At 43.2% G+C, this 27314-nt stretch overlaps 1 protein-coding gene across 1 annotated transcript in view; it reads right to left on the bottom strand.

Annotated features, from left to right (window-relative positions):
* The window catches only part of nek7 (NIMA-related kinase 7), a 68953-nt gene that overhangs the window by 10769 nt on the left and 30870 nt on the right, over positions 1-27314 (bottom strand). Inside the window, exons 3-8 of the mRNA XM_087830441.1 lie at positions 20249-20389; positions 19492-19554; positions 15040-15150; positions 9252-9360; positions 8116-8223; positions 1226-1320 (exon numbers count right to left, since the gene is read on the bottom strand). Of these exons, the coding sequence (XP_087686567.1) occupies positions 1226-1320; positions 8116-8223; positions 9252-9360; positions 15040-15150; positions 19492-19554; positions 20249-20389 (627 nt within the window). The remainder of the gene's footprint in view (positions 1-1225; positions 1321-8115; positions 8224-9251; positions 9361-15039; positions 15151-19491; positions 19555-20248; positions 20390-27314) is intronic.

Raw genomic sequence — 27314 nt, 5'->3', positions numbered from 1 at the left:
TTCCCCCGCCCTTCTCCAGCTTCCTATATTGTTCGTATATAGATTCCTAAACTTTTTCACCCTCCATCTTTCTTCCTCGCCTTCTGGCTTACTCAAAGAGAAACAGTCTCATCCATTTTTCACTTTTGCTCTCGAGCTCGCTCCCAGATTCTCCTCATCTCTGCTCTCCATCTCACTTCCTCTGTATTCGGTCTAGACTGTGACGCCAGTGAAATGCATGAAAGATCAAAGTGCTGTGTGCCAGCTAAAAGCGGAAAACAATCGATGCAGCACATGATGAAAGTTTTAAATGGACAGACAGCGGCCTGTTGGAAAATGTTAATGTGAGTCTGATGTGTGTAAAGAGTAAAGGCTGGGACTGTTGTAGGCGTGCCCGACCCTGTGCAGCTGTTTTCTTAACAGTAACAGGAGCAGCTTCCATGCAAGCGATCGCACAAACACACAGAAACACCGAGTGTGACCTACAGCATCCACATCCTTCAGCCAACCACAGACGTGCGCCGCCGCAGTGCATTGTGGGGAGCTAATTAGCATGAAGGACTGTGGTCTCTGAGCAACCATGACCTGCAAGCTGAGCTCAAACTTCTTCCTCACGCGTTCTCCACCTCTGCGCCTGAGGCGCTTTAGAGAAGGTGTAGTCACTGGTGCGTTGAAATGCAGCCCAAATGATCAGCAGCTCGGGGGAGTTGGGAGAGACGAGGGGAGGAAAATGTGGGCATTTCCTCAGCCCGCAGTGTGTGTCTGCGCGCGCGCTGCACGGGAACGCCGGCGAGCTGCGATGTCAGATTGACTGCTATCATCCGTGTCTATCATCGTTCTGCTCCTCACTCCTTTCCCTTTGTTCCCTCTGTGTGTGCTCCTCCCGGGCTTGTCTCCGCTCAGTGTGGTCTGCAGCAGCGCCCTGTGGTGGTTTGCTCCCGACTAATCAAACTAGTCAGTGTCACCGGAAAGCTTCATCTAAAACACATGGCCGCGTCAGCTCCCTTCACTCTGCAGACTCTCAATGTTTAGCAGGTCTACAGACGGCGAGGCCCGAACGACCAGACGAGAGGAAAACAACATCTAGAAGATGATATCACTAACAAAGCGTGCGTGTTTGTATTTTTCCCATTACTGCACGACGATGGATGAGAACGGGTTGTTTACACGTGTCAGCTCGTGTGTCCTCGTGTCACTCCTGCCGTCGAGTGCGAGGTGACAGTGTGTGCACGCGTTCCCAGTTTACCTCATAGAGCAGGCATCCTAGCGACCAGATGTCAGATTTGAAGTTGTAGCCGTTTTCATGTATCCTCTCCGGTGACATGTAGTAAGGAGTCCCCACTGGAACACGGTGGGAGGAGGGAGGGGGGAGAGAAGTGGACGAAACAGGAAACAGGACAAAAACAAAATGAGCGTTAACATTTTGCAAACTTGTTTTTCCTCCACATAACAACGACGCCCACACGGCTCATGATGCAGCTTCAACGTGTTTTTGTAACAAAGTGTCGTCTGTGTCGTTTGAAATAAGCTTGGCTGTGAGGTCACATATCAGCACACATACCAGGACCGTGCATGCAAGTTCAGGACAACACACAGCTGTGTACACACACACACACACATTTATCAATCACTTTTGATTACTGGGGCTCCGTAATGATCTGAAGCAGCAGTCAGAGGATACGCCCAGGGAGCGGTCGGCCCGTCTCTGGTTTTGAAACTCAAGAATCCCAAACTGCCGCAGCGAATGGCAGCGCTCCAGAAAATCAGACCGTCGCCCAACTGGACACAACCAGGAGCCGCAGCTCGGCATACAGTCGTGACTCTGCAGGATGAGTTTGATGGCTGATTTTTTTCATCTGCTTTCTGTTTATTGTGATTTCCCATGGAAACGTCTACCAAGCACCAAAAAGCTTCACCAGCACCTTTATTGTCTTAGGAAACTTGCTCATTTCCACATTGACCAAAAAATTCTAACTTTGTTTTATCGTTCTTTTATTGAGTCTGTTTTATCCTTTTGTTTGGTGGCATGGTTCAGTCAGACCTCTGTCACAGAGAAAAACTCTAAATCAGATAGTGAGATGGTCCAGTCGTCTGATAGCTGAGCCACAGTCTTGTTTAGCCTCCCTGTACTCTAAGCAGGTACAGAGGATGGCTTTATCAATCCTTAACCCTTTAAGACCTACCATAGAACCAAGTCCACCAGAGCTTATATTATATGTTTACATGCTGTGGAGCCATTTTTGGGAGCATTTCAAGTTGCTATACATCAATACAACCATTACAGCCTAAATTTTAATAATATATGTCTGCATTAAGTGCATAGAAATTACATAAATTGCAAAAAAGTGCAATAAACTACAAAAAAATTGAAAATCGTTTTTGTTTTTTTAACATATATTTCTAGTTAGAGAAATTTAAGAGGCTTATCCCTCAAAACTGTAAATACAAAAAAGTTGCACAAAATAGTTTCCCACCACAGGAAATTTATTTTGAGTGTCTTCATAGTTTTATTTTTGAAATACACCAATTTTTATACACTGCAGGAAAAACAAAAATAAATATTATAATGCAAATTTGCAAAAAAGCAGCATATGCATCAAAATAAACTATTTCCAGCAGTGCAATATGAGTCCTAAGCATCCCAGAAACCACACAGAAAGTCATAAAGTCAAAGATAACTTTTAAAAACACCAGTATAGGCTCATGAGGCCCTGATGGTAAAAAACTACATTTCCGCAAAATGACGTCACTTCCGGTTTCGGGCAGGTCATGGCGGACATGCGATAGTTCACACTGATGGACGTAGGAAGTGTTATGAACAGCTGATCGGATCGGCAAAGTGTGTTTCTGGAATATTATGTTTTTGTTGCTGCAAGTGCTTTTTATGCAGTTTTTGCAAAGTTATATGTGGAAGGAAACTGTGACCGAGGACAAGCTGATGGCATAAGATGTAAGTACAACTCCTCCAGTTTCATATGCAAAAAAAATTATTGCGCTAGCTCACGTGGTTGCAGAGCTACCGGGATTTTAAAAATAGTTACGCAAAACGGAGCGTGCTGCTCTGACCGGTTTTAAAGGGTTAAAAATGGTTCCCATCCTCTACGGGGTGAATTTCAGCTTCTTCCCTCAGGACGGAGGTTTCTATTTCCCAGACGCAGGACAAAGCATTATAAAAATAGCTTTGTCTCCGTTGCTGTCACTGAATTAAATAAGAACTGTTTTTGATTTGAAATATTAAAATGACTATATATGTGCCACAGTGAGGTTTATATCTTTACTAGGTATGTGTGTTTTTAAAGGGATGCCAAATGCTGTCATTTTTTCTGTAAAGCAAATTTACTTTGCCTATGGGTATAAATAAAGTTACCTTACTTTACCTTAGCTTAGCACACCAGCAGAGGCTTTTTATTAGTCACATATAAAAGATGGAAATTTCACCAGCACCATAACCTGTGCTGAAAACACCTCAGATCATGTGAATAAAGCTAAAGATAAACAGCTAAATATGCTCAATAATAATCAACATTAGCTTGAATGCACTTTAGGCTCCACGTTGATTATTAACCTGACACTAAGCAGTTATTTTGTATCAAGCTTTATCACTTCAACGGTCAGTTTTTAACTTTAACTTGTTTCCTCTAAGCCCAGATGTTGGCGGACCTCTGCGAAGCGTGATTTTAGCTTTAGTGTAACTAATGTGACGACTGCGCTTCAGAATAACATCACCAGTTAAACAAAAACGCTTCCTGCTGAGTCATGAATCCTCTTAGAAAATAATGTCACCACTCAGAAAATCCTCTGAGATCAGAACAAAGTCAAACGCGCTCTCGATGTTGGAGATCTGAACCCTTTGATTTTTGTTGAGGAGCATCAATGAGAGAAGGAACATTTATTTATTGCAACAGGCTGATCCTAAAACAAGACTGCAGAAGCACCTTTTTGTCATCCTCCTCTCTCACAGTGAAGCCAAAAAAACAAAAACATATAACCTGGTTCAGTATGTTGAACTTCAGTCCAAGCCCCGCCTCATATTCTGAGGTGTAACCAATAGAATTAAATCTTAAACATTACTTGACGTTACAGACAAATTATTGCAGGAGTGTTTTTAAAAAAAAAAGTATTAATTAAATGGAGTTTGATCCAAACTGATCAGTCTTGCCTCGAGCACATAAACAAAACGTGACACGGGAAGCGTGCAGAGCCGGGAGGAAGAGTTTTTATGGACTTGTTGAGTTTAAAATAAACACAAACGCTGAGGGAAGCTGGGAGGGCGGGAACGGCGCTCGAGTGGAAAGAACTCGGGAGAAACGTCAGCCTGCGTGCAAACGTAACCGTCGTCTTAGCGTCCTCTTACGCTGGCGTGCGGGGCTACTCTGCACATTAACAGGTCCGAGGAAGCTCGAATCCTGTAATTGCATTTAATAAAACGATTACAGAGGGGGCATCAGATTTGGAGTCTGTGGGAACTGAAATGAAAGCAAACGGCTTTAATTTCGGTGCAGAAAACGTGTTTTTCTGTTAAATGTGTGATTGTGAATAATGAAGTGTTACCTGTCAGTCCGAAAATAATCAGCATCTGCACGGAGAAGAAGCCGGAGAGCCAGCGGAAGAATACATGATACTGGGAATGTTTTAATTGGTCATCAGTGTGTGTGTGTGTGTGTGTGTGTGTGTGTGTGAGAGGTCTCATGGTGCGGTCTGAACAGGCTCCCTTAACATTCATTATTAGTTGATTAAAAAGAATGAGCTTCTCTTATGCTAATAGTGGCATAAAAAAGGCGGCGGCGGCTCGGCTCCTTCAGCGAGCTGAATTAAGGCCACATTACTTATTCATGCAAATAAATTGAAAGTCATGTTGGGATTGATTTCCATTATTGTGAATAGCAATGACAACACTGTATCCTCTGCCTAACAGGATAAGTGTTGTATAGGAGGTGAGAAGCCATCCACAATAAAGCCGTGCACTCGTGAATCTGCTGCAGATGCAACCAGAGCTCGTCGCCTTTTACATACAACTATTGATTAGACTGCACTCGCTGCAGCTTGTAACTCTGTCGTGTTAATGCTAAGTAAAGCATTTACATTAGCAGGATAACCCTCCTCTAATCTGTGTGCCACTCCAAAGCTATCGCTGCATTTCTCATTAGCAGCCGAACCAACCCCACACCAGTGAAGCCTTTATGGTTTTCTTTGCATTTATATTACGCCTGTGTTTATGCCTGCTTTTATAACATAACCGAGGCTTTATACGAACGCGTAAAATCCCAAAATCATTCTCCTTCTGTTTTTTCCTTTTCCTCGTTCACCCCCAGAACTCATCGTTAACACCTTTCTCATTACAGGTGTTAATTACAGGTATATTATATTACTGCCAATTGGCAGTAATAAGTAGTTATTCACTTCCTGGTCCTGGTCCTGCTCTTTCTTTTGCTTAAATGCAAGTATCCACCTTAAATCTAAGTAACCTCAGCAGCTCGCTGTTCTTAATGCTGATTTGATTTTTTTGGTTGTTATTATATCTGCAAGTTTGGATGCTGTGCACATTAATGTGCACGCATATTGCAAATTTCTGCATGATTATCTACCTCTGCATGAGTGTGTGCATAAATTCAGACTGTATGAATGTGCATCTGTGTGCACAGACACATCCATACATGAGACAAAAAGACTGTCTCTCTCAGCGTGGGCAAGAGTGTAAAGAGAAAATGTCTGTGTGTGTGTGTGTGTGTGTGTGTGTGTGTGTGTGTGTGTGTGTGTGTGTGTGTGTGTGTGTGTGTGTGTGTAGGGGGTCTGCAGCTGACTTGAAAGCCTGGGAGCTGACAGGCTGTATGCCTGGACCTCCATCTCAGCTCCACCGCCCTGCTCTACTGTTCAGCTGTGTGGCTGGGCTCATTACATACCCACGCGATCGCACACACACAGACACACACACCTCTTCCTCACAGTTTTTCTTTCCATCCTTCTCTCTCGCGTTCCTTCTTCTCCTCCGTTTTTCCTGTCACTTTTGTCACATTCTGCTCTTACTCTGCTCCTACTAACTTTTCTTTCCTTTTCTCCTCTTCTTCTGTCACTCTGTCACACTCTTCTCTAACACCTGGGACACTGTACACTTCTTTTTCTGTTTCTTTGTCACCCTTTCTTCATTTCTTATGCTTCTTTCCTTTTGTGACATTTTGCTTTCTCCTCTCTTTCTCACTTCACTCTCTCAGTATTGCTTCCCTTCTACTCTCAGATTCTAGTATCCTCGCACCTTCTCCATCTCTCTCCTTCACCTACACCTTCATCCTTATCTGACTAAAGTCAAAGCACCAGAGGGAGGGATGGAGAAAAGATATAGTCAGAGAGGAGATCTGCAGGGATTCGGAAGTGTCAAAGGGAAAGAGGGCGAAAGCACGACACGCTCCGAGTCCCTAATGTGGACATGTCTCACTAACCTACAGACGCTACACGCCTCTATAGAACGACATCATACATAAATATCTGCATGTGTGCAATTAATGTTTCAAACATCTCACATGTATCCTTCACAAGCTTATTCAAATTCATGGAAGACCATGAAACAGCCCTGGAGAGATGGAACTAAATATATTTATGCCAAGGTTTGATTTAATTTAGTTTTGTTGTTTACTGCACTTTGTATGAACTTTAATTAATAATATTACAGAATTAACAAAAAAACATTATAAAAAAATTATTTGCATACTTAATCTAAAGAAATATGTTGACAGCATCAGATTAATGGGGGTGTTCAAGTTGACCCCTCTGCTTGTCCTCTGTCGGCCTAAAGAGGGCGCTGTGGACTCAGCGTTTAATGAGCAATCACAGGCGCTTTCACCCCGCTCTGCAGGCGCGGCAGGATGCTTAGCTGATAGGGCTTCTGTTGACTTGATCATGTGATTCACACTTTCTCAAAGGCTGAGCCGCTGCTGCACGAGGCTGAGAATAGCACACTGTTTGTGGTAATAACAGTCTGACATAGGGAAGTGAGACGGTGTGAACGGCAGTGCTTATATTTGTCCAAGGAATTCTTCTTTTTTTCCTACTTTTTCCAATCTATGAAGTATCTGAAATTGCCCGGGGGATACTGGATAGCACCTTCACGTACCGCACAAAGGCCAAGTTATAACCGGTGTTACCGAGTCCCATCAATGATCAGTAACACGTTTTATTATATTTTTCTGGGCGTTTGACTATTTTACTAAAGCAGTGCAACACATCGCTCGAGCGTTTTAATGCAGAACGTGCAGAAAAAGGACAGACGAGCACAACAAAGAACACGTGCAGTTTCTGGGCTATATTTCTAAAACACCCAATAAAATATCAAAAATCATTTGCATGAAATAAGCAGCCGTCGCTTATTTGTATGTGCTGTTGCTAAGATGCTGCGTTTAAACACAACAAAAAAAAGGGAATTTTGTATGAATTTTAACCAATAATTATTCTAAAAAAGAGAATTTTTTTCTTACTTGGGGAAGATTGCCAGCATGCGTCTGTGTCTATACTAATATAGAGACTTTATTAAACACACTCAGCACAATGCTGTCCTCACTCCTGTTGACATGTTCCAGATTTAACATAGTGACACATCTGTTCAGTCTATTACACACAAAGAGGAGACGGACTAAAAACACCAAACAGTGCAGAAAACTAATAACTTGAATGCAAAGAACCTTTTTTGTGCTAAAAACCAAACTATTGGCCGTCAGGTCATCCTAACAGTCATGTGGCTATATCATGTGTCACATTTTAAAATTAAAATGGACAAAGACTTAATTACTGCGGCGGCTTCCATGACAGTTCTCACTTCCTGAAACAAAAATAACGCCGTTTTATTTCCTCTGTGACACAAACACCCATCAACTCTACAATAACCGCGATTGTAAAGCGGCGCGGTCTCAATCGGACCTCTGTGTCGCCAGCCTCGGTTTTCATCTGTGTCAGGGTTAAAGGTCAAGGTAACAGGAAGCAGCTAAGTGGCCGGCGGAGGTGCCGGGCACAGAACGGCGCAGGCAGAATGACTACATGACACATGGCTCTGAGCTGCCCGTGCCTAATGAAACACATCCAACACTGGGAGATTACTGAGCGGTGGGGGTCGTTGGTGTATCCACATATGCACACAGTGCTATAACTTACCCAGCGAGTGAGCGGCAGTTGTTTTAGAGCTGAAGAATCGCCCCAGTCCCAAGTCTCCTAGCTTAACTACTCCAGTAGCTGTGATGAATACGTTGGCTGGCTTGATATCTGAAAGTGAAGGAAAAGTGACAGCTTGCAAACGATCATTCCTTCATATTAATTCAGGAAAGTTTGACTTTTAGTCTCTGCTAAATAAACATGACTGAACTGGAAGCATAAAGTCCATTATTGGAAATATCATTTTAACATCGTTTCAAACACCTTGGTAATGTGACCCACGTCGGGCTTTGAAATTTACTACTCCCGTATAACTGTAAGCGGCTTTTGAATAGGCCGTCTCTGCTAAGTGGTCATTAAAGCTCAGAGCTCAGGGTTCATTAGTGTCCCTGAGCCCTAATCAAAGTCAGTCCAAACGGAAGTACATCACCTGTAGCTGTGTGTGTGTGTGTGTGTGTGTGTGTGTGTGTGTGAACCCAGGACTCGACTTGACTGGGCCCTATTCAAAGCACGTGCGCCCATAAACACTGTGTTCTCTGGTCTATGTATTGTTTAACACCTACACTTAAGCCCCCGCCTTATGAAACACGCTCATTCACACTAAAGAAAATTCACTTTAAGCACATTGACTTTGAACTAAAAAGCACCTTTACAGAAAAACACTGAACATTTTCCAGCGTTCTCACTTCAGTTCAGCGAGCTACTAAAAATACTTGAACAGCTCACGTTGCCAGACGTGGATCCAACTTACTAACAGTTATAGACCATAAACTGTTTTTAAGTGGACGTCTTCTCTGAATGTTTCTTTTAGTCTTGGACTAGACTTAGTCCACGTCTGGGAAACCTACTGACAGCCAGCGCCACAAACTACTCGTAAGTTCTTTTTCCTTATGTTGTGTAATAACACACTCAGGATTACATCAGATTTTATACGAGCTCTACTGGGTCTCGTAGTTAAATCCATTTCTTGTCACTCCCGTGCTGAGAGCTGATCAGTGCACACCAATTTGTAAGTAATCTTAAATATTCACAGAATCCCAAAAACTAAAATAAACGACAAATTTAAGGGATTGTCCAAGACTTGTAATGAATGAAAAAGTCTAATTGTTTGTGTTAATAAGAGCGCGTTGTGTGCATACCTCTGTGCATGACTCTCCGAGAGTGCATATGTTCAAGCGCACTGCAGAGCTGAACAAAGTACTTCCACACTGTTCTCTCTGGGATAAGCCTTCTCTGCTTCTTAAAGTGCTGTGAAGTAAATACAAACACACACACACACACACACACACACACAATCAGGACATCAAAGTAAAAATGACATACAAGTGAAGGAAGGAACAAACAAAACATTTTTATTATAAATGGAAAAAGTCCCGTGTGGCACAGAATACAATTTCAAGTGTGTGTCTTTGTACAGTATCGCTCTGCGACTCCGCTCCTAATGCGAGCCAGACTCTCGTCTAGCTCTGTCCATTTGCTTAACCGAGCTCCGTCTCATTTTCTCTATGCTCTACAATAGAAAGCACATGCATCCTCAGAGACGGGCAGAAGAAATTTGTGGTACCATCTAAAACTCTCCCATCTGGCACGCAGCACTTTTGTTAGGTGCAGCTTTCTGTGGCACGGTGGCTCCAGCAGTTTAAAAAGTTTATTTATTTATTTCCGGAGAGCCGAGTGTTCTCGTTCATCACACTGGTCCCTGTCGAGAAAAGGCCTCGTGATGACAGAGCTTATTGATCTACGATGGCTGAAACTAAGAACCGATGATAGGAGCTCCTCCTCAAACAGCAGTGCAGACTAACCAAATGCATAAAGTATGGCTGACATCAGAGTTTTATGGGGTGGCTCCATTTGCAGGGTGGGAAAAAAAGCCTGGCTTGTATGCACGCCTGAATGAGAGGCGTGCATATGAGAATTAAGTATTTAGAACAAATTATTTAGAAAAACTCAAAGTGGAACACTCCAGTAAGTTACTTGCCTGAAACACTGATGCACTGCTCACATGCCACCAAAGGTTAATAACATATGTAATTGAATATGATGATTGAGTAATACTAGTGGAAACTGACTGTATCGGCCCGTGGCACTGGCTGCCGCTGCTCTGCTTCAAATCAGACCAAATTTAATGATTCCGGGAGAACAAATAGTAACAAAAGTGGCTACTTTTAAAATTGTTACTATAAACAATGTTACTATAAACAATGTTACCATAAACAATGTTACTATAAATAATTCTAAACTTCAGGGGCAACAGCAATGCTTAAAAGGATCATCAATAAACGTCTTTTGTTTCCTTATTTTCTGTTTGTAAACATGTTTCTGTTTACACAGTCACACCTAGCTTTAGGCTGGGCTCTTTATTTAGTAACAAGCTGCAGTTTTAAGGTCGTTCCCATCTTCATCACATTTCATCTGAAACATTTAGCAAACAAAGTGGAAATCATGCTACAACTAAAAATACGCCCCTGACACTGTGACAACAATCTTGTTTGTCGATATGTTAAAATCAGTCAACGTGAACAATTTCAGCGAGCCAAACGTCTGATGTTTGATATCGCTGCATTATGCAATCTGTGCATCCCGACCGTTTCTGCGTTTGTGCCACACAGAAGAACGTGATCATCAGTGAAGAAGAAGCAAGTCACAGGATAGGGCTGTTAATTATTGCAGAATATAAAAAGAGATTTAAAAAAAAGAGGAAATGTAAGATGTGAGAGTGTAAACACAATGGGAGCCAGTAAAGGAAACGATGCAGGTGAGGGATGCAGAAAATTAAGGTTAGGAAGAAAGGAAGGATGGAGATGGATGGAAGGAGAGAGGGAGGGATAGACCTTGGCCTACATCCAAACAAAGCCTCAGTGAGGAGCCATTCTTCCTTTGCCCTCCCATTTCCATATCAGAGGACCGTTTGATGTCAATGGGGGAGCACATAGACGCCCACCGACACCACCACCGCGCTCTTCTCCACGCCTTTAACAGCAAACACTGCACATGCAATATTCTGTAAGTGCATGCAAATCAAGGACCATTTGATTTCATTTGAATTCTGAGATGGTCAGAAAGAGAGAGAGTAATAGAGAAGTGAGGGAGAGAGAGAGAGAATATGTTAGAGCAGCGTGGAGGACGAGAAATCAAACAGAATAAAAAATGTTAAACTCGTGCATGGGGGGTGCGTCTGCTTTACATATGGCACACTGTACTTATGTGTTTACTTCACATTATGGCCACGCAGGGGGGGGCCACTGAGCCCTGGCACGCACCTCTGGACTGCCACTGTTACACTGCAAAAACATATCATTCAGAGCGGTGCAGAAGACAAATGGTGCAGAGAAGAGGCGTGTACACGTGAGCGTGTGTTGTCAGCAGCCATAAGGATGTGACACAGCTCCCAGCGTCCTCGGCAGCTTAGCTAAGATAGAGGTGACGCTCCGCGGTTGGTCGTCTCACCTCTGCAGACTGCCGCGTTACGTCTCTGTAAAGTGCATCTCTGAACATTTGGTGGCATGCTCGTATATTGTTTGCTTACACAGTGCGCCATATGTATCGAGTGTATGTGCACCGGATATATATCTGCGTGTGTGTGCTGCTGAGCCTGCCATGTTCACTCTCTTGTACCACTAATCTTCGCCTCTCCTAATTTGCTGTGTTGAACTATGCGGATGTGGAGCTGCTGAGTATGACTGCAAACAGCTTGTCGAGCTGTGCTGATACAACGCTGCAGCATCATTTATGCATGGGAGAAGACCGGGCTTTTTACATGCACGCCACTAATTTGCTATACTGGCAGGTTTTTATAATAACGGGAGGTTTGGTCGAGCTCAAAGACGAGGGTGAGCCTGGGATATAATCACTGCTACTTCTGAACAATCCTGTTCAGTTCCTGCGCAGAGAAAGCTAACAGGCTGAGGCTTAATGCACGATGGTGTGGATCAAAGCAACACAGTATGTGCTTAATGCTATTACACATTTGATCTGAATTTCACTCTGCATTTAGCTTATTGGTCGGCGCTTGTGAAGGGAACAGTCGTTCAGGTACTGATGCAGAAACGCATAAAACCTCAAATAAACTGAATTGAACTGCAAATGAAAAAGATAAATAAATAAATCAGACATTTGTTCTCGGACGTGTAAACACTTAACAAAGTGAGTGTTTCCATAGTGTACTGGTTTGAGCCCAGATGGAGACAAATCCATCCGGTAATTGTCTCCATCCAGGAGGACTGACAGGAGGGTCACATGGCATAAAAATCGTAGTCGTGTAGTAAAAAACAACAACAAAAAAAACATTTGTGCACAGAATATTTTTATCATTACATTTACATTAAAACCAATGATTCATTTCTATGTGTGGCAACTACGACGCTGGTTTGTCCCTGTTTTGAGGCCTCAGTGTTCGATTGTTGGTGCTGTTGTGTTGACTTTTTAGACATGCAATAAAGAGCCTGGTGATTAACCGAGGCTCCAAACGTGGAGAGGAAGATGCATCCACAGACTGTTTTTTTCCTTGTATGAGGCTATAAAAATGTGTTTCTGCCATATTTCTGTGTTCTAACCAGCAACCTGCTTCAGGAGCCTCCCGTGGTCACTCGACGAACAGTTCACCGTGAACTTTTTGCCTTTTTCTGGCTTCACCTCGTTTCTTGTTTTTTTGACGCTCTTTCTCTCGACTGCAAGTTAAACCACTTCGTACGTTACAGGCTGACAGGTTAGTCAACCACAACACACTGTTCAATGTCCCGCTATGTCAACTTAAAGTCACTGTGAACGCTGCTTGGTGTTAGCTTCCTTCCAGAGTCTGTTGGCTCAAACATGAGATGCAGAGACAACGAAGGTGACGTTCAGCCAGTGTTTCAGAAAACGCAGTTTTGAACCCTAATTTGAACTTTTTTCAATTTTCATGAATTGAAATTAAACTTGAATTGACTTGTAAATTTGATAATGAATTTTTCTTTGGTTTCCTGAACGCAGAACTAAAACCTCTTGACCCTGTACGCAGATTTTAATGTTAATGTCATCAAAACTCATTAAAACATAACTAAAACACAGCTTCTCCTAAACGTCTGATGCAGTATCCTATTACAAACCGCACTCGCTTGGCCTTTATGACCAATAATCATTGCTTGTTTTTTTAACCATGTCTATTTCACAGCTGTGGCAAACACCAACATGTGGTGCTGAGATAAAAGGAGGCTGTGGGAGGCCCGGTGCTAGCTAGTGTTTAGTTTCAGAAAGGAATGGATGATTCACATTGACTCAATGTCCAGCAAGTCCAAATCCTGTAACGACAGGAGACCACAGACTTCCTGGCTTCATTCCTTCAGTCAAATAAAACGTTTGCTAATCTTGTAATTATAACGCACAGTCAGCACTTATTTGCCTCTTTGCCGGTAATTCCTTCTGACACCAAACGATGCCGTGTTTGACCGGCTATTATTGTGACCAGGTATTATTCATCCTGACTTCATACTGTGCGATCAGTTGTGTATCTCTGAAGTCATTCTCTGCACTGTAGCCCAACCCAGAGCACGAACACAACACTGCTGCAATGTCTGCAGTGGATCTGCTCCTGCTGTGTGCATCTGTAGTCCACCTCAACACATCTACAGTCTGAAGGAGGCTGTAAAACTCTGAAAACGCTCTCTTTCAAAATGAAATAAATACCTGCACAACTGTTAAATGGTCACATATAGTTTGAAACACCTATTTATGATCTTTAAATTAAAACGCACCGTTGTCCATCTCAGCCACTGTATTTAAGATGACAGGGCAACAGTCAGTGCCACTCATGTGTACCGTATTCTCTGCACTATAAGGTGCACTTAAAATCCTTAATTATCTCAAAAATCGACAGTGCGCCTTATGTATGAATTCTGGTTGTGCTTACCGACCTCGAACTGATTTTATGTGCTACACGGCGCTCAGAAATCTGTCAAAAATGTTTTAGTACGACTTTGGTTGCTACAAAGCCGCAGCGCCTGATGGATTTTGGAGCATTACAGCTACTGTAGTCAAGAGCCTCGCGGAGTAATCAGGGTCCTAAACTCCGTCTCTCAGGTCCCAAAGTCAAACGAACACTGCGGCATCACTGAGAGTTAAAAACTGTCTAAATTCTTTCATCTTTAATAAAATGATCAGCGTTGCTGCTTTACCAGGTGTAACAATTAAGTTTAACATCCAGACATCCATGAAAACAGAGTTTATAACATTTAACAGAGTTAGAAGTTAGCAGGAAGTTAGCTCGCTAGCAGGAAGTTAGCTCGCTAGCTTCCACCTAAAAATGATATAGCATGTTCTGACTGAGAGATTTCTGAAAAATTCAAACGTACAGCTCTGCTATCACTTCCAACATGAATGAAGACAGAAAACTAGACAGCAGTGATGTTTGTAGGGTTACTGAAGTTGGGCTAGCTGGTATATAATGATGTGCTACGTGATCGCTAGCTACACAGCTATGTTAGCATAACATTAGCACAGTGAAGCTGGAGGATGAACGCTAACGCTTGTTTCACTTAATGTGCCTTATAATCTGGTGCGCCTTATGGGCCGAAAAATACAGTATTTTTAAGTTTACAAATAGTTATTGGAAGATATAACTAAACACTAATCAGTGTATATTTAAAAGTACAATATCCTATTACTGTACCTTTAAGGTGAAACTGCTCCTAATTATAAACACCGCTGTGAAGAGTCGATGCTGTATTTGTGACTCGGGTCGAGTAAAGTCGTTTAAAACCAAAAAACTACAAACAATCAGCGCTGGCACCATCACTCCCTCGTGAAAAATAAAACTACAGGATTTTTGCTGCATCTGAAGAACCACACAGCCTGTGTCCTTAACAGCTCCTGGGCTGAATGTTCAAAATATTTCGCAAATCAGCTGTTCTTCCTGCTGTCTTAGACGTGCAGCTGCTGTAAAGACTTTCTTACCTTGATCATACGAGAGAGGTCTCCAGCATCTGCTAGCTCCAGTACTATGTTCAGCTCATTGTCCTCAATAAAAGACGCGTGGTATTTTATCACATTGGGATGGTTCAATTGCTGACAGGGGGGAAAGAAAAAGACAGACGTGTCATTCAGGAAGCATAAAAAGCAAAAATAAGACTCGCTGGTGACACTTGTCACATTAAGAACCGACATGGTCACATTCCTCAGGCGTCTTGCAAACTTATTACACCATTTATATAAAATGAGCCTGACGGTAACAAACACAGGTTTGTGTCATGAACTTTGACCGCCAATTAAAACAAGACTGTTTAAACCGTACATGGGATTCATACATGTGGACCTAATGAGAAGGTTTAGTCCCCAAGTGTGACAAAGCTGGCTGACATGTCACAACAGCCCCCTGTCTCTGATGACAACAACTCATGTGTGAGACAGACACACACACACGCACACACACGCACGCCTGACAGGCTGACACGGCTGGCAGTCAGAAAAACAAGCATCCCAGCCTCTGCTGCAGCTGAGATTCCTTCCTGTTGGTTGGTCAATAAGGCAGGAACAGCATTCCTTGTAGTAAACAAAAAGTTTCAATCCATCCAGAGCAAGAAGGGAAAGGGGGGAGGGGGGAGGAGCAGTGAAGAGGAACAAGCAAATGACACAGTGACACAGACAAGCAAGGCGGATGATGGAGACAGGGCAAGGTGAAGAGCTAGGGAACGAGAACAAAGGTGAGGAAGGAAGAAAGAACAGGAGAGCGGCACGGTGAGCCGAGTTGGAGCAGAGGGGGAGGGAAGCGGCGGTGCTGTGCGAAGAGTTGCGGCGGTGATGTGAGCAGACGGAGTGGTGTGACACGCGTCCTCCGCTCTGCTTTCTGTGCTGTGATTAAAGAAATGTTCATGCTCTGGATGATGCTGAGAGGAGCACAGTACAGTACAGTACGCTATACTCTCCACTCCATCTCTGCATCCTTCCACATTCCCCTCTCTCATTTGTTCTCCCGCTCCCTTCCTCATGTCTCCATCTTTCCTTCTCCCTCCCTTGTCCTCTCTCGCCAGATGTATTTTTGGCTCGGAGTGGCAGTTCTGCACGGCTCGGCGCTGCAGCACAGCCGAGGAGCGATGACAAGTTCTCCCTCCCCTCCTCGCCCCGCTCCTCTCCCACAACTTCAACCCCAGGCGAAGGATACAGATATGTTCGCATGCAGATGTTTATGTAAATGATGGATGGGACCTTACTGCAATGCAACAGCCATTCGTTGGGAAATATCGCATAGAGTCTCGCATGATTATGTAATTACACATGCTGGCTGAGACCCACCGGTGTGTGTAATTACTTAATCATGCACGACTCGATGTGAGATATTTGTTGAGCTGGTGATGTGCTCCAAAGAAGAACGAGACGCTGACTAATGTAACGTGATGGCACAAAATTAAGCATGCTAGCAAATTAAATAACAGCGTAATTATAAATGAAATTAGACGCCAACAGGAAAGCAGCTGGTAGGAATGGAAACGCTTCGTTTAGATGGGAATCGGCGTTTACTCGGCCTCTCCGGCAGAAAGGAAGAGTTTGCGTTCCACTAACGTGTTTTCCACTTCACCGAATGTAAAAATAATCCACTTTAGCTTGTTAGAAGAAGGGTGGATGAAACACACATAATAAAACACATTTAAAGTATATTTTAATGTTTAACCCTTTAAGACCGACCATAGAACCAAGTCCGCCAGAGCTTATATTATATGTTTACATGCTGTGGAGCCATTTTTGGGAGCATTTCAAGTTGCTATACATCAATACAACCATTACAGCCTAAATTTTAATAATATGTCTGCATTAAGTGCATAGTAATTACATAAATTGCAAAAAAGTGCAATAAACTACAAAAAATTGAAAATTGTTTTTTGTTTTTTTAACATATATTTCTAGTTAGAGAAATTTAAGAGGCTTATCCCTCAAAACTGTAAATACAAAAAAGTTGCACAAAATAGTTTCCCACCACAGGAAATTTATTTTGAGTGTCTTCATAGTTTTATTTTTGAAATACACCAATTTTTATACACTGCAGGAAAAACGAAAATAAATATTATAATGCAAATTTGCAAAAAAGCAGCATATGCATCAAAATAAACTCTTTCCAGCAGTGCAATATGAGTCCTAAGCATCCCAGAAACCACACAGAAAGTCATAAAGTCAAAGATAACCTTTAAAAACACCAGTATAGGCTCATGAGGCCTTGATGGTAAAAAAAACTACATTTCCGCAAAATGACGTCACTTCCGGTTTTGGGCAGGTCATGGCGGACATGCAAAAGTTCGCGCTGACGTCTATTCCAGCGTAGGAAGTGTTATGAACAGCTGATCGGATCAGCAAAGCGTGTTTCTGGAATATTATGTTTTTGTTGCTGCAAGTGCTTTTTATGCAGTTTTTGCAAAACTATATGTGGAAGGAAACTGTGACCGAGGACAAGCTGATGGCATAAGATGTAAGTACAACTCCTCCGGTTTCATATGCAAAAAAAATTATTGCGCTAGCTCACGTGGTTGCAGAGCTACCGGGATTTAAAAGTAGCTACGCAAAACAGAGCGTGCTGCTCCGACCGGTTTTAAAGGGTTAAAGAATATATTATTGCTCGTACAGAGAACAAGATAAAACCCGGGCATATTGTTCAAATATGGCAGCGTATAGCACAAGAGCTTCAGCTGCCTTTGCCTTATTGGATCACGACACGGTGGAGAATTAAACGTGAGGTTTGATAACATGTCCTCCACTGAACTGTCCACCAACAGCACAATCTGATAAATCTGACATCACAACAGCCTTTCACTGCTCATTAGGGAAGACAATTAATCAGAATACGACCCAAGACAGTAACCGTAAGTAAGAGGAATACGCCGTTCTTAGATATCAAGAATGGTGAAATCATCAGAGCGGCAGAGCGCTGGCTCTTCCTACAACCAACATTCCCATCAGGAAAAATTTAGACAAAAGGACAGAAGGAGAAGTGAGATTCTCGAGTTGAAGTCATCATGCCACAGCGAGAAATAACAGATGAATGAGCAGACACAAACACAGACAGACAAACAAACAAACAGACATACTGTTGAAAGGTCTCAGCAGAGTGTGTGTGTGTGTGCGTGCGTGATCATGGGCGACTGTGCGTCACTCCAGTCGAACCATGCCAGTGTGCCTCTCATTATTCTGATTTGGCTCTGTCTCCTGTTGGCCTGTCTAGTGGAGGATAAGGGAGAAGGACTCTCTCTCTCACTCAGTCCTTTATTATCAGGCTGGCTGGGCAGCCGGGGCCAGGCACAGCTCCGTGTTTACCAAGAATCAGCTCGTACGATAAAAAAGAAGGAAAGAAAACGGATGAAGGAAACAAGGCAGCGAAGGAGAAAATGGAAAATCAAAAAAAGCAAAAGCAGCCGAGACGGGAGAAATAAATTCTATAGATTCAAAGACGATTAAAGGGAAGCAGAAATGTAGGCGTTGCATACAGGAAACGAGAGACACGGTCACTGGGGTCAGTGTAACGTTTAACTCTGTCCTGACCCCTTTTAGGAGGTCAGGACTACAAACAGGAAAACCCTGCTGTCTTCTGCCATCGACTCCACAGTCTGCTACTCAGATTACAGCCCGGTCTCGTCTGCATCAGAGTATCGTTGTCTTTGATTGGCCCAAAAAGCCCCGGGAGCTCCAATGAAGTCTGAGTGGCACAAACTAATTGGTTGTGTTTTGTGTTTCTGTCTAATGTGTACGTCTGAGCGTACATATGAGCCCAAACTGCCTGCAGTGCACACGCGTCCGTGAAGGAAAGCTACAGATAGGGCTGCCAGAGCTGCACACACACACACACACACACACACAGATAACACAGGCAGGATTCTGACACACATCTAGGATCTCTCCGACAGGAAAGACATCGGAGCTGTCGTTAGTTTGTTCATTAGTGCTTAAGAGCAGCCCGGCTGACACGTGTTAAAGGTGGTTTAATAAGCACAAAAACTTCATTGCACAAAGAGAAAACAGTAAAGCTAAATTAAGCAAAGTGAGGAGACACATGAGAGACGCTGCTGCATCTCCGTGCTGATGCGCTGTTGGCTGGTTTTAAACATTACAAAAAGATTGTTAAAAAACAACAACACAAAAAAACATAGTTTTGGCATTAAAAAGGAGCCGATGTGCGCCTGGGGGGATTTAACACTGCTGTACCTCTGCACGCACACACACACACACTTATTCACATTCTCACTCGTGTGCACAAATGCTCCAACACCCCTCTGCATTTGTATCAATCCGAGGAAACGCACGCACACACAGATCCACGCCGTCTGGTGCAGATCAATTGTTTTCATGTGGTAGAAGGTCTCAGCTGAGGCACCTTAAGAGAACAGAGCGCAGCGCATGGCGCCGTCTCCCTCTTCTCTGGTTCTTTACCTTAAGGAGATCTATCTCTTTGATGCAATCTTGCCGAGCTTTGGCATCCATCAAGTCGAATATCTATCAAGAGATCAAAAGGGGAGAGAGAGAGAGAGGGTGAGAGAGGACAGAGAGGAGGTGTTATGACATATTCAAAAAATGTAAGATGGAGACATGCAGAAAACTACGGGTGGAAAAAAACACTAAACAGAGAACACGGTTACTGTTATCTAGAGGGTGGCGCTGGAGTGTCTACAGGTGTTTCATATCTGAGTAACAAGCCCGCATATCTGAGGTGTGTGTGTGTGTGTGTACACAACGTGTCCTCTTATCAGTGTGTGCGAGTGTAGAAGGCAGTGAATACCACAGATACTGCCAGTGCAGATACACACAAGTGCAGAGTCACACAAGTGCAGAGTCACACAAGTGCAGAGTCACACAAGTGCAGAGTCACACTGTGAGTCAAACTGCACTTCACAGGCAAACAACTCACAAATGTGACTTTGTTGAACGCTGACCGCTCTGGCGGCACTAACACAATCACAATTACATTCTCTTTAATTTCTCCACATCGTGACAAGTCGAGCTCAGCGAGTGTGGCCGAGCTGTGTTTGTCCAGAAACAGCCGCAGCATTTATATGTGAGCTTCTACTGTAAATGCTCCGTGTACGGCTGAGGTGAGCTTCAAGGACCGAAACACCCGCTGGTGTGAATATATCAGCATTGGCCTCGTGACAGATTTAACTAAACGTGTCGCTGCTTTTACGCTCCTCACCTGAATTTTCTTCAGGGCCACAGACGTGTTGTCCAGCAGATACCTCGCTCGGTACACCTCGCTGAACTGGCCGCGTCCGATCTTCTTCTCAATCTGGAAGTTAGCCAGTGAATTATGGCCCATATCTGGCTGCAACGGTTTCTGGAGGAAACAGGAAAAATGCAACTAGTAACTACTCACGCATGATATCAGTCCATGAACACGTGCACACACTCTCTCTTTCTCTGTGTAAGAGAAAAACAAATAAAAAACAAAGTGTTTGCAGGATTTTTGCTGTTGCCGCTAGTTTGTCACTGAGGTGAAACCATCTGTGCATTACTGAAAGATTAAAAAAACGAGGGCTGGAGGACGTGGGTTAGACGCTGCCAAAGATGCTCATAAAGGTCTTCAAGGACGATCATTCGCAGAGTCACACTGAAGACTGTTAACCCTTTAAGACCGACCATAGAACCAAGTCCGCCAGAGGTTATATTATATGTTTACATGCTGTGGAGCCATTTTTGGGAGCATTTCAAGTTGCTATACATCAATACAACCATTACAGCCCAGATTTTAAGAATATGTCTGCATTAAGTGCATAGTAATTACATAAATTGCAAAAAAGTGCAATAAACTACAAAAAAAATTGAAAATCGTTTTTGTTTTTTAACATATATTTCTAGTTAGAGAAATTTAAGAGGCTTATCCCTCAAAACTGTAAATACAAAAAAGTTGCACAAAATAGTTTCCCACCACAGGAAATTTATTTTGAGTGTCTTCATAGTTTTATTTTTGAAATACACCAATTTTTATATACTGCAGGAAAAACGAAAATAAATATTATAATGCAAATTTGCAAAAAAGCAGCATGTGCATCAAAATAAACTATTTCCAGCAGTGCAATATGAGTCCTAAGCATCCCAGAAACCACACAGAAAGTCATAAAGTCAAAGATAACTTTTAAAAACACCAGTATAGGCTCATGAGGCCCTGATGGTAAAAAACTACATTTCTGCAAAATGACGTCACTTCCGGTTTCGGGCAGGTCATGGCGGACATGCGATAGTTCACGCTGATGGACGTAGGAAGTGTTATGAACAGCTGATCGGATCGGCAAAGCGTGTTTCTGGAATATTATGTTTTTGTTGCTGCAAGTGGTTTTTATGCAGTTTTTGCAAAACTATATGTGGAAGGAAACTGTGACCGAGGACAAGCTGATGGCATAAGATGTAAGTACAACTCCTCCGGTTTCATATGCAAAAAAAATTATTGCGCTAGCTCACGTGGTTGCAGAGCTACTGGGATTTAAAAATAGTTACGCAAAACAGAGCGTGCTGCTCTGACCGGTTTTAAAGGGTTAACTAAGGATAATCTTTACTTTCTTATTTACACGCGTACGCACAAATCCCCAGAGATCTGCCACATTAAATGCTTTGTTTAATCAATTCAACTTTTTGCAGGTAGCAAAACGGTAACATGTTGCCAAATGTAACGCTTTATTGCTACAGTAACATGATATTGTATTAGAGCGTGCACTTACACCTTGCGACATCTAGGGAGGCTAACACGCTGTTCTGTAGCAAAAACAGAGCAGAGCATGACGACGGGGAAATAATAAATATAGGCTTCATATTATTTAATGTTTTTTCTGTTTGTGTGTTTGATCAAACGGCACCCGCGAAATCCTCTCCCTTCATCTGTCGAGTCCCATCACTGACAGTCTGGCACTGGGCCACAGAACAAAGTGCTCCACACCTCTCCTCACTGCGTGAGTGATTGTACCTACTGAGTCACTCACCTCTGCAATTAAAAACACTCAAAAATAAACCAGAATGAGCCCCTTGGATATAATGTGTGAATAATACACATAGCGTGCTGTGTGACCTTTCCAGCCTTTTGGTAAACTTGTAAAAGGCGTCAGCAGGAACAAACACAAGGTGACAGATATCAGAATGCTGTATGTCACCAGCGCTGCTGTGGGAGCAGCTCGGGGCGCGAGTGACCTGGGATCGAGGGGAGGGAAATAAAAAGGTGGAGAGGGTCAAAAATGAATCTGCTGGGTGCTAAAACACACAGGAAGGGTGTGTCATTACAGCTGTTCGCTCTACAAAGTTACAGTGGGCACCCACTGAAAAACATACACGATGCAGCTGACTCACCTGAGAGAGGCACGAGGTATCGTTAAAGTAAAAACACTTAAAGCCAACGAATATATCAGGAAGAAATGACCTGAAATATTTATTCAAATCATAACATTTCTGCAAAAAAACAAGTAAAATAAGAATAAAAAGGCATGAAATTCAGACAATGAGAAGCACAATATCAAACTGGATTGTTAACACTAGAATGGATGATTTTTTTTTTTTTTTTTTTTTGAGGGGGGGGTGCACCGATTCATGCGTTTCAATGTTTTTCTGCAGCTGACAGCCAAAGGAAGAGGCGCGAGCCAATCAAATGCCCTGCCCAATTAACACCGCTGAGGTGTGTGCATTTTTCAGCGTGACGCCGCCGTCATCCCGAGCTGTCAGGACTCACAGATGATGCACTCTTCCACAATCCACGACAAACCCTTCAACACAACCGTACGTCTGAAGGAGGGACTACGAGGATTCACTACGACAACACGGAAAACACTGACAGATGACTGAAAGATCTATATCCATACATTTTATGAAGAGTTAGTTAAATTAAACCTACACATACTCATTATTATCTCCAAGGTGTGTTGCACTGAAAATGCAACCATATTGGGGGATGATTTCGCATAATGTGACAGAAGCACTGATGCAAAGTTGCAGTTGGATGGACAGAGAGGGAGAGAGAGCAAAGGATGGAGCTGGGAGGACAAGAGGGCATTGCTTTCATTCGCTGCGTGGTAGCTTGACAAATGTTAGCATGAGCCTCTAAAGCGCTGTGACAACCGCCTGCTGAGAGCACAGTCTCGCTAATGTGTCCTGGCATGCCAGCCTCGTAATCACACATTTACATATGCAATGACCTACATTTGCATGTCAGATCGCACACTGTCCAGCGTGATTAACAGTGGGCACCTCCCCGTGTGGAGTCGCCCTGGGTGGCAGCAGAGGCCATGCGAGGGCGGAAGAGAGGGCTGGAGGGAGGGCGGCTTTTCTGGCAGCCAAGGGGCCGGGCTGCCAGGCAGGATTATGTCAGCCAGTGGCCCCGACATTAGACACTTCATTAGAGCTAATCTGTTTAGCAGTGGGCAGTGTATGTAAACTTCACAGGCCATTTGCGGCACCTCTTCGCCCCCTGGCCTGGCCTTCAAAGAGCAGCCAGGCCACAGCTGACTGACAGGCCGTCTCATCTGCCGCACATGGGTGTCACACAATCAGGAGCTCCCAGCTGAAAGACAAGGCCACACACACACACACGCACACCTACAAAGGAAGTCACAGAGGAACGTCCCCGAGTGACGCAGAGGTCACCGTCTAGCCAAAAACGGGAGAGGAGGATTTTGGACGGATCTAAATCTGACTGTTCATGTGACGGACGAATATCACGACCTCAAACACAAACGTGGTTGTTAATCAGGGCTCGCGTATTTATGCGTTTGAGTGCAACATCTGCTAGAGAATGCCGAGACCGGTCGACTGAGCCGAGCCCCGACCGCGCCTGAGCACCGTCCATTTTTGTTTTTCTAATGCAAATGGTGCAACTGTTACGTTAATATAAGTACCACGTTAAAAAAAACTGCCCCCATTATTCTTTTTACACATATTCACGTTGAAAAAGAAATCATTTTAAAAAGCAATAACAATCAGGTTACGTGTTTATGAAATTTACCTGAAGAGGCGGGTTTATACTGGGAGTGGGAAATGAATTAATCTCCATCCTTCTCTTACTGTTAACACTCAATCTAAAAAACTGACCAATATTATGTCGATGAAACATTGGTATGTGACCGGAGCTGCAATAATACTGTAAAGTTGTACATATAAAAACCTCACTACACAACGTCACCGCGACGCTCAGGCCCAGGCATGTCTGAGGGCAAAAGCCTCCGGTGACAATTTAGTGCTTAGAAAGGAAACTCCTTCAACGGCCTCTTGAAAAGCAGAGCACTTTGCAAAATATGCAAGAAAATCGTTCTTGCTCAACATGGAAACGACAAACTTGTTTAGCCGCTTTAGGCTAACACACCATCGAGTAAACCAGCGGTCTCCAACCTTTTTTGCGCCACGGACCGGTTTATGCCCGACAATATTTTCATGGACCGGCCTTTAAGGTGTCGCGGATAAATACAACAACATAAAACTAGTACTGGTACCGAAAAAAAGAAGATTTATTCATAACACACGTGAAAAGACCCAGGAAAACCGAGTAAACGATAAAAAAATCACGCTGAAAACCAATAAAAACCCTGAAAACTATACATTTCACACCTGAGCCTCAACTCTCGCGGCCCGGTACCAAACGACTCACGGACCGGGGGTTGGGGACCGCTGGAGTAAACTAAAGAAATGATGAAGTGTTGAAAAGTTACATTTCTATGTCAAATTTCCAGGTAAAACTACTTTTCTGTTTACACTCGACTTATTGTGTGCTGCTGGATATAATGCTCTTAGGACTACTGTACTATAATTTCCATGCAGGCACTCTTTGAATTAGGAAGTGTGCCATGGATTCACATGCACTTATAAATGCTGCTGCTTGCAAGCTGCAAGCATTAATAAATTTTCAGCATTTTCCTTCCATGTGGTCAAAAATACGATTATTGCGATTTAATTTTGAACCCATATGACCCACCATGCAACCACTTTATCCTTCTGTTTATACACACATGGTACATCCTGGATTTAAATGTTTGCATCGCAATCACAATCCAAATTGTGCTTTTCCAGCTTGGACTCACATGAAGAGCAAAAAATAAATAAAACACTCAGTTTTCCTTTTTCCCCTGAAAAATCATCATCCCAAAATGTTTTTGCATGTGGAGGCCGTGTCGTCTTACCCACACCCAGAACTATATCAATAATAGTTCACATATCAATAATCCAACACATACTGTTACCATCTCATTCAAAATATATACTTACAGGTTTCTCTCCTATATATGTTTTGTATCATGAAGTGCAGCAGTCACACTGACAGCCTGGCTCTCTGTTGAAGTTGTGATTCAGTAGCTTCCGCTCTTATTTATAAAACTTCTGATGAAATAAATTAAAAATGGCTCTGATGCAACTGCCTCTTTCCATCTGCAGTCACCGCTCTCGATCGATGTCTGACCCACACTCTGTGAAAGGTTGCAGGTCACGAGTCTGCAGTGAAAGTAAAGGTGGGAATCCTTTTTTCGACAGTTATGTTGAAGAGGAGACCGAACAGCTGGGAGTCGTGGAAGACGATGCATTTGGCTCTACGGCTTGTGGTCGCCTCCTCAACCACTGAGGTAAAGCAGCAGCCATTACTGCAACTTTAAACACTTTGCAATATGTTTAATTAGGGCTGCACGATTAATCGTTAGAAAATCGCGATCTCGATTCATACTTATGTGCGATCTCATTTCCAAATGACAACGATTTAAAAAAAAAAAAAAAAAAAAAGACGACGATTGTACCGCATTTTGATCCGGGACGTAATCTGCATGAAAACAAGCGCTCACTCTTCCTGCTCAACAAATGACAAGGGCGGAGCTTATACCACGTGATACAGAAGCTAGCTGCTAAAATTAGCAGGAAAAACAACGGAGAGCACGTCAGGGATGACGAGAAAGTGACAGGAGAAAATCCGTCCCGGTCAACCACCCAAACATCAATAACGGGAACCTTATACAGCGCTTCCCTATACACGTCGAACTCCCGCAGGCACAAAGAAATTACGGAGGCTGTTACTTATCACCTGACCAAAGATATGGCTCCATCAACACTGTGCAAAACGAGGGATTTAGGAAAATGATCAACACCCTAGACAAACGCTACACAGTGCCGTCCCGCAACTATTTTTCTATTGTTGCACTACCTGCTCTATACACGCAGTGTCGAGCAACGGTGGAGACGCAATTTCAAGCAGTACAACATTTTGCGGCAACGACAAAACGTGAGACATTTGTTGTTTTTATGTTTATTTATTGTTTTTATGTTCAGTCTCAACTGTTACGAAGTTGATGTGCAGTTAATAAGTGCAATAAATATTTATACTGGGAAAGAAAATCGTGAGAGAATCGTGATCTCAATTCTAAGCAAAGAAATCGTGATTCTCATTTTATGCAAAATCGTGCAGCCCTACGTTTAATATGAACAAATAGTGTGATAGATACAATGTTATCTTTTTGTCTGTTACTATTTTATTTTTATTGGTGCAAAGTGGGATCAAAGCGTCACAGACTGACCATCACGGTCCTGAATGTTGCACCTGCCAGCCCGGCCCACACTAACTGTCAGCACTAATCCACGATTACAGGAGTGTTGGACGTTAGCGGTCGCCAGTCCTCTGTGAGATAATGAGCTGTTATAGTCACATAATGAATCCACAGCCTGCGACCTCAACATGTTGCAAGTTAATACAACTCTTTCTGCTGAACTCTGAATGTCCTCTTCACACTCCACTTCTCCGTAGCGCCAGGGCGCGACTTTGTCCGAACCGAAACATTTCGATGGCGGGAGCTTTCTGGTGCCTAAAGTGTCAAACACTCTTCCCACACAGTCGTACAGACATGGGTCTGTGCAGATAAAGGAGGTCATTGAATGTCTGTTTGTTTTGGGTAGTCTGTGTCGGGGTTGTGCTGACGGACGACGACGTCAGGGATGGTGACAGCTTGGCGATCGCAGCGATTTTGATCCCATTTCCTCAGTGATGCACTGAAAAAGTCATTATGCTGAGATTCATTATTAATTAACTGTGCAAAGCCATAGCTTGATGTTGTACCTGCACATACAACAAACACCTGTAACAGCGACACATGTGGACACACACGGGCGTGCACAGAGGCTCACGGCTACATTTGTGCGTCGCACGGCCACACCGATCGCTCACAGTCATCGTCAGATGAGAGGAAACAGAAAGAGGATATTTCTCACTTTAGGATGGATGTTAAAAATAAAAACAGAGCATAATGTCACCACGTTTGGGA

This window comes from Neolamprologus brichardi, chromosome 17 (assembly GCF_056152115.1).
Source record: "Neolamprologus brichardi isolate AB-2024 chromosome 17, ASM5615211v1, whole genome shotgun sequence".
Classification (NCBI taxonomy): domain Eukaryota; kingdom Metazoa; phylum Chordata; class Actinopteri; order Cichliformes; family Cichlidae; genus Neolamprologus; species Neolamprologus brichardi.
Note: the sequence above shows the minus strand (reverse complement) of the source record. Positions and strands in the feature narration are given on the sequence as shown.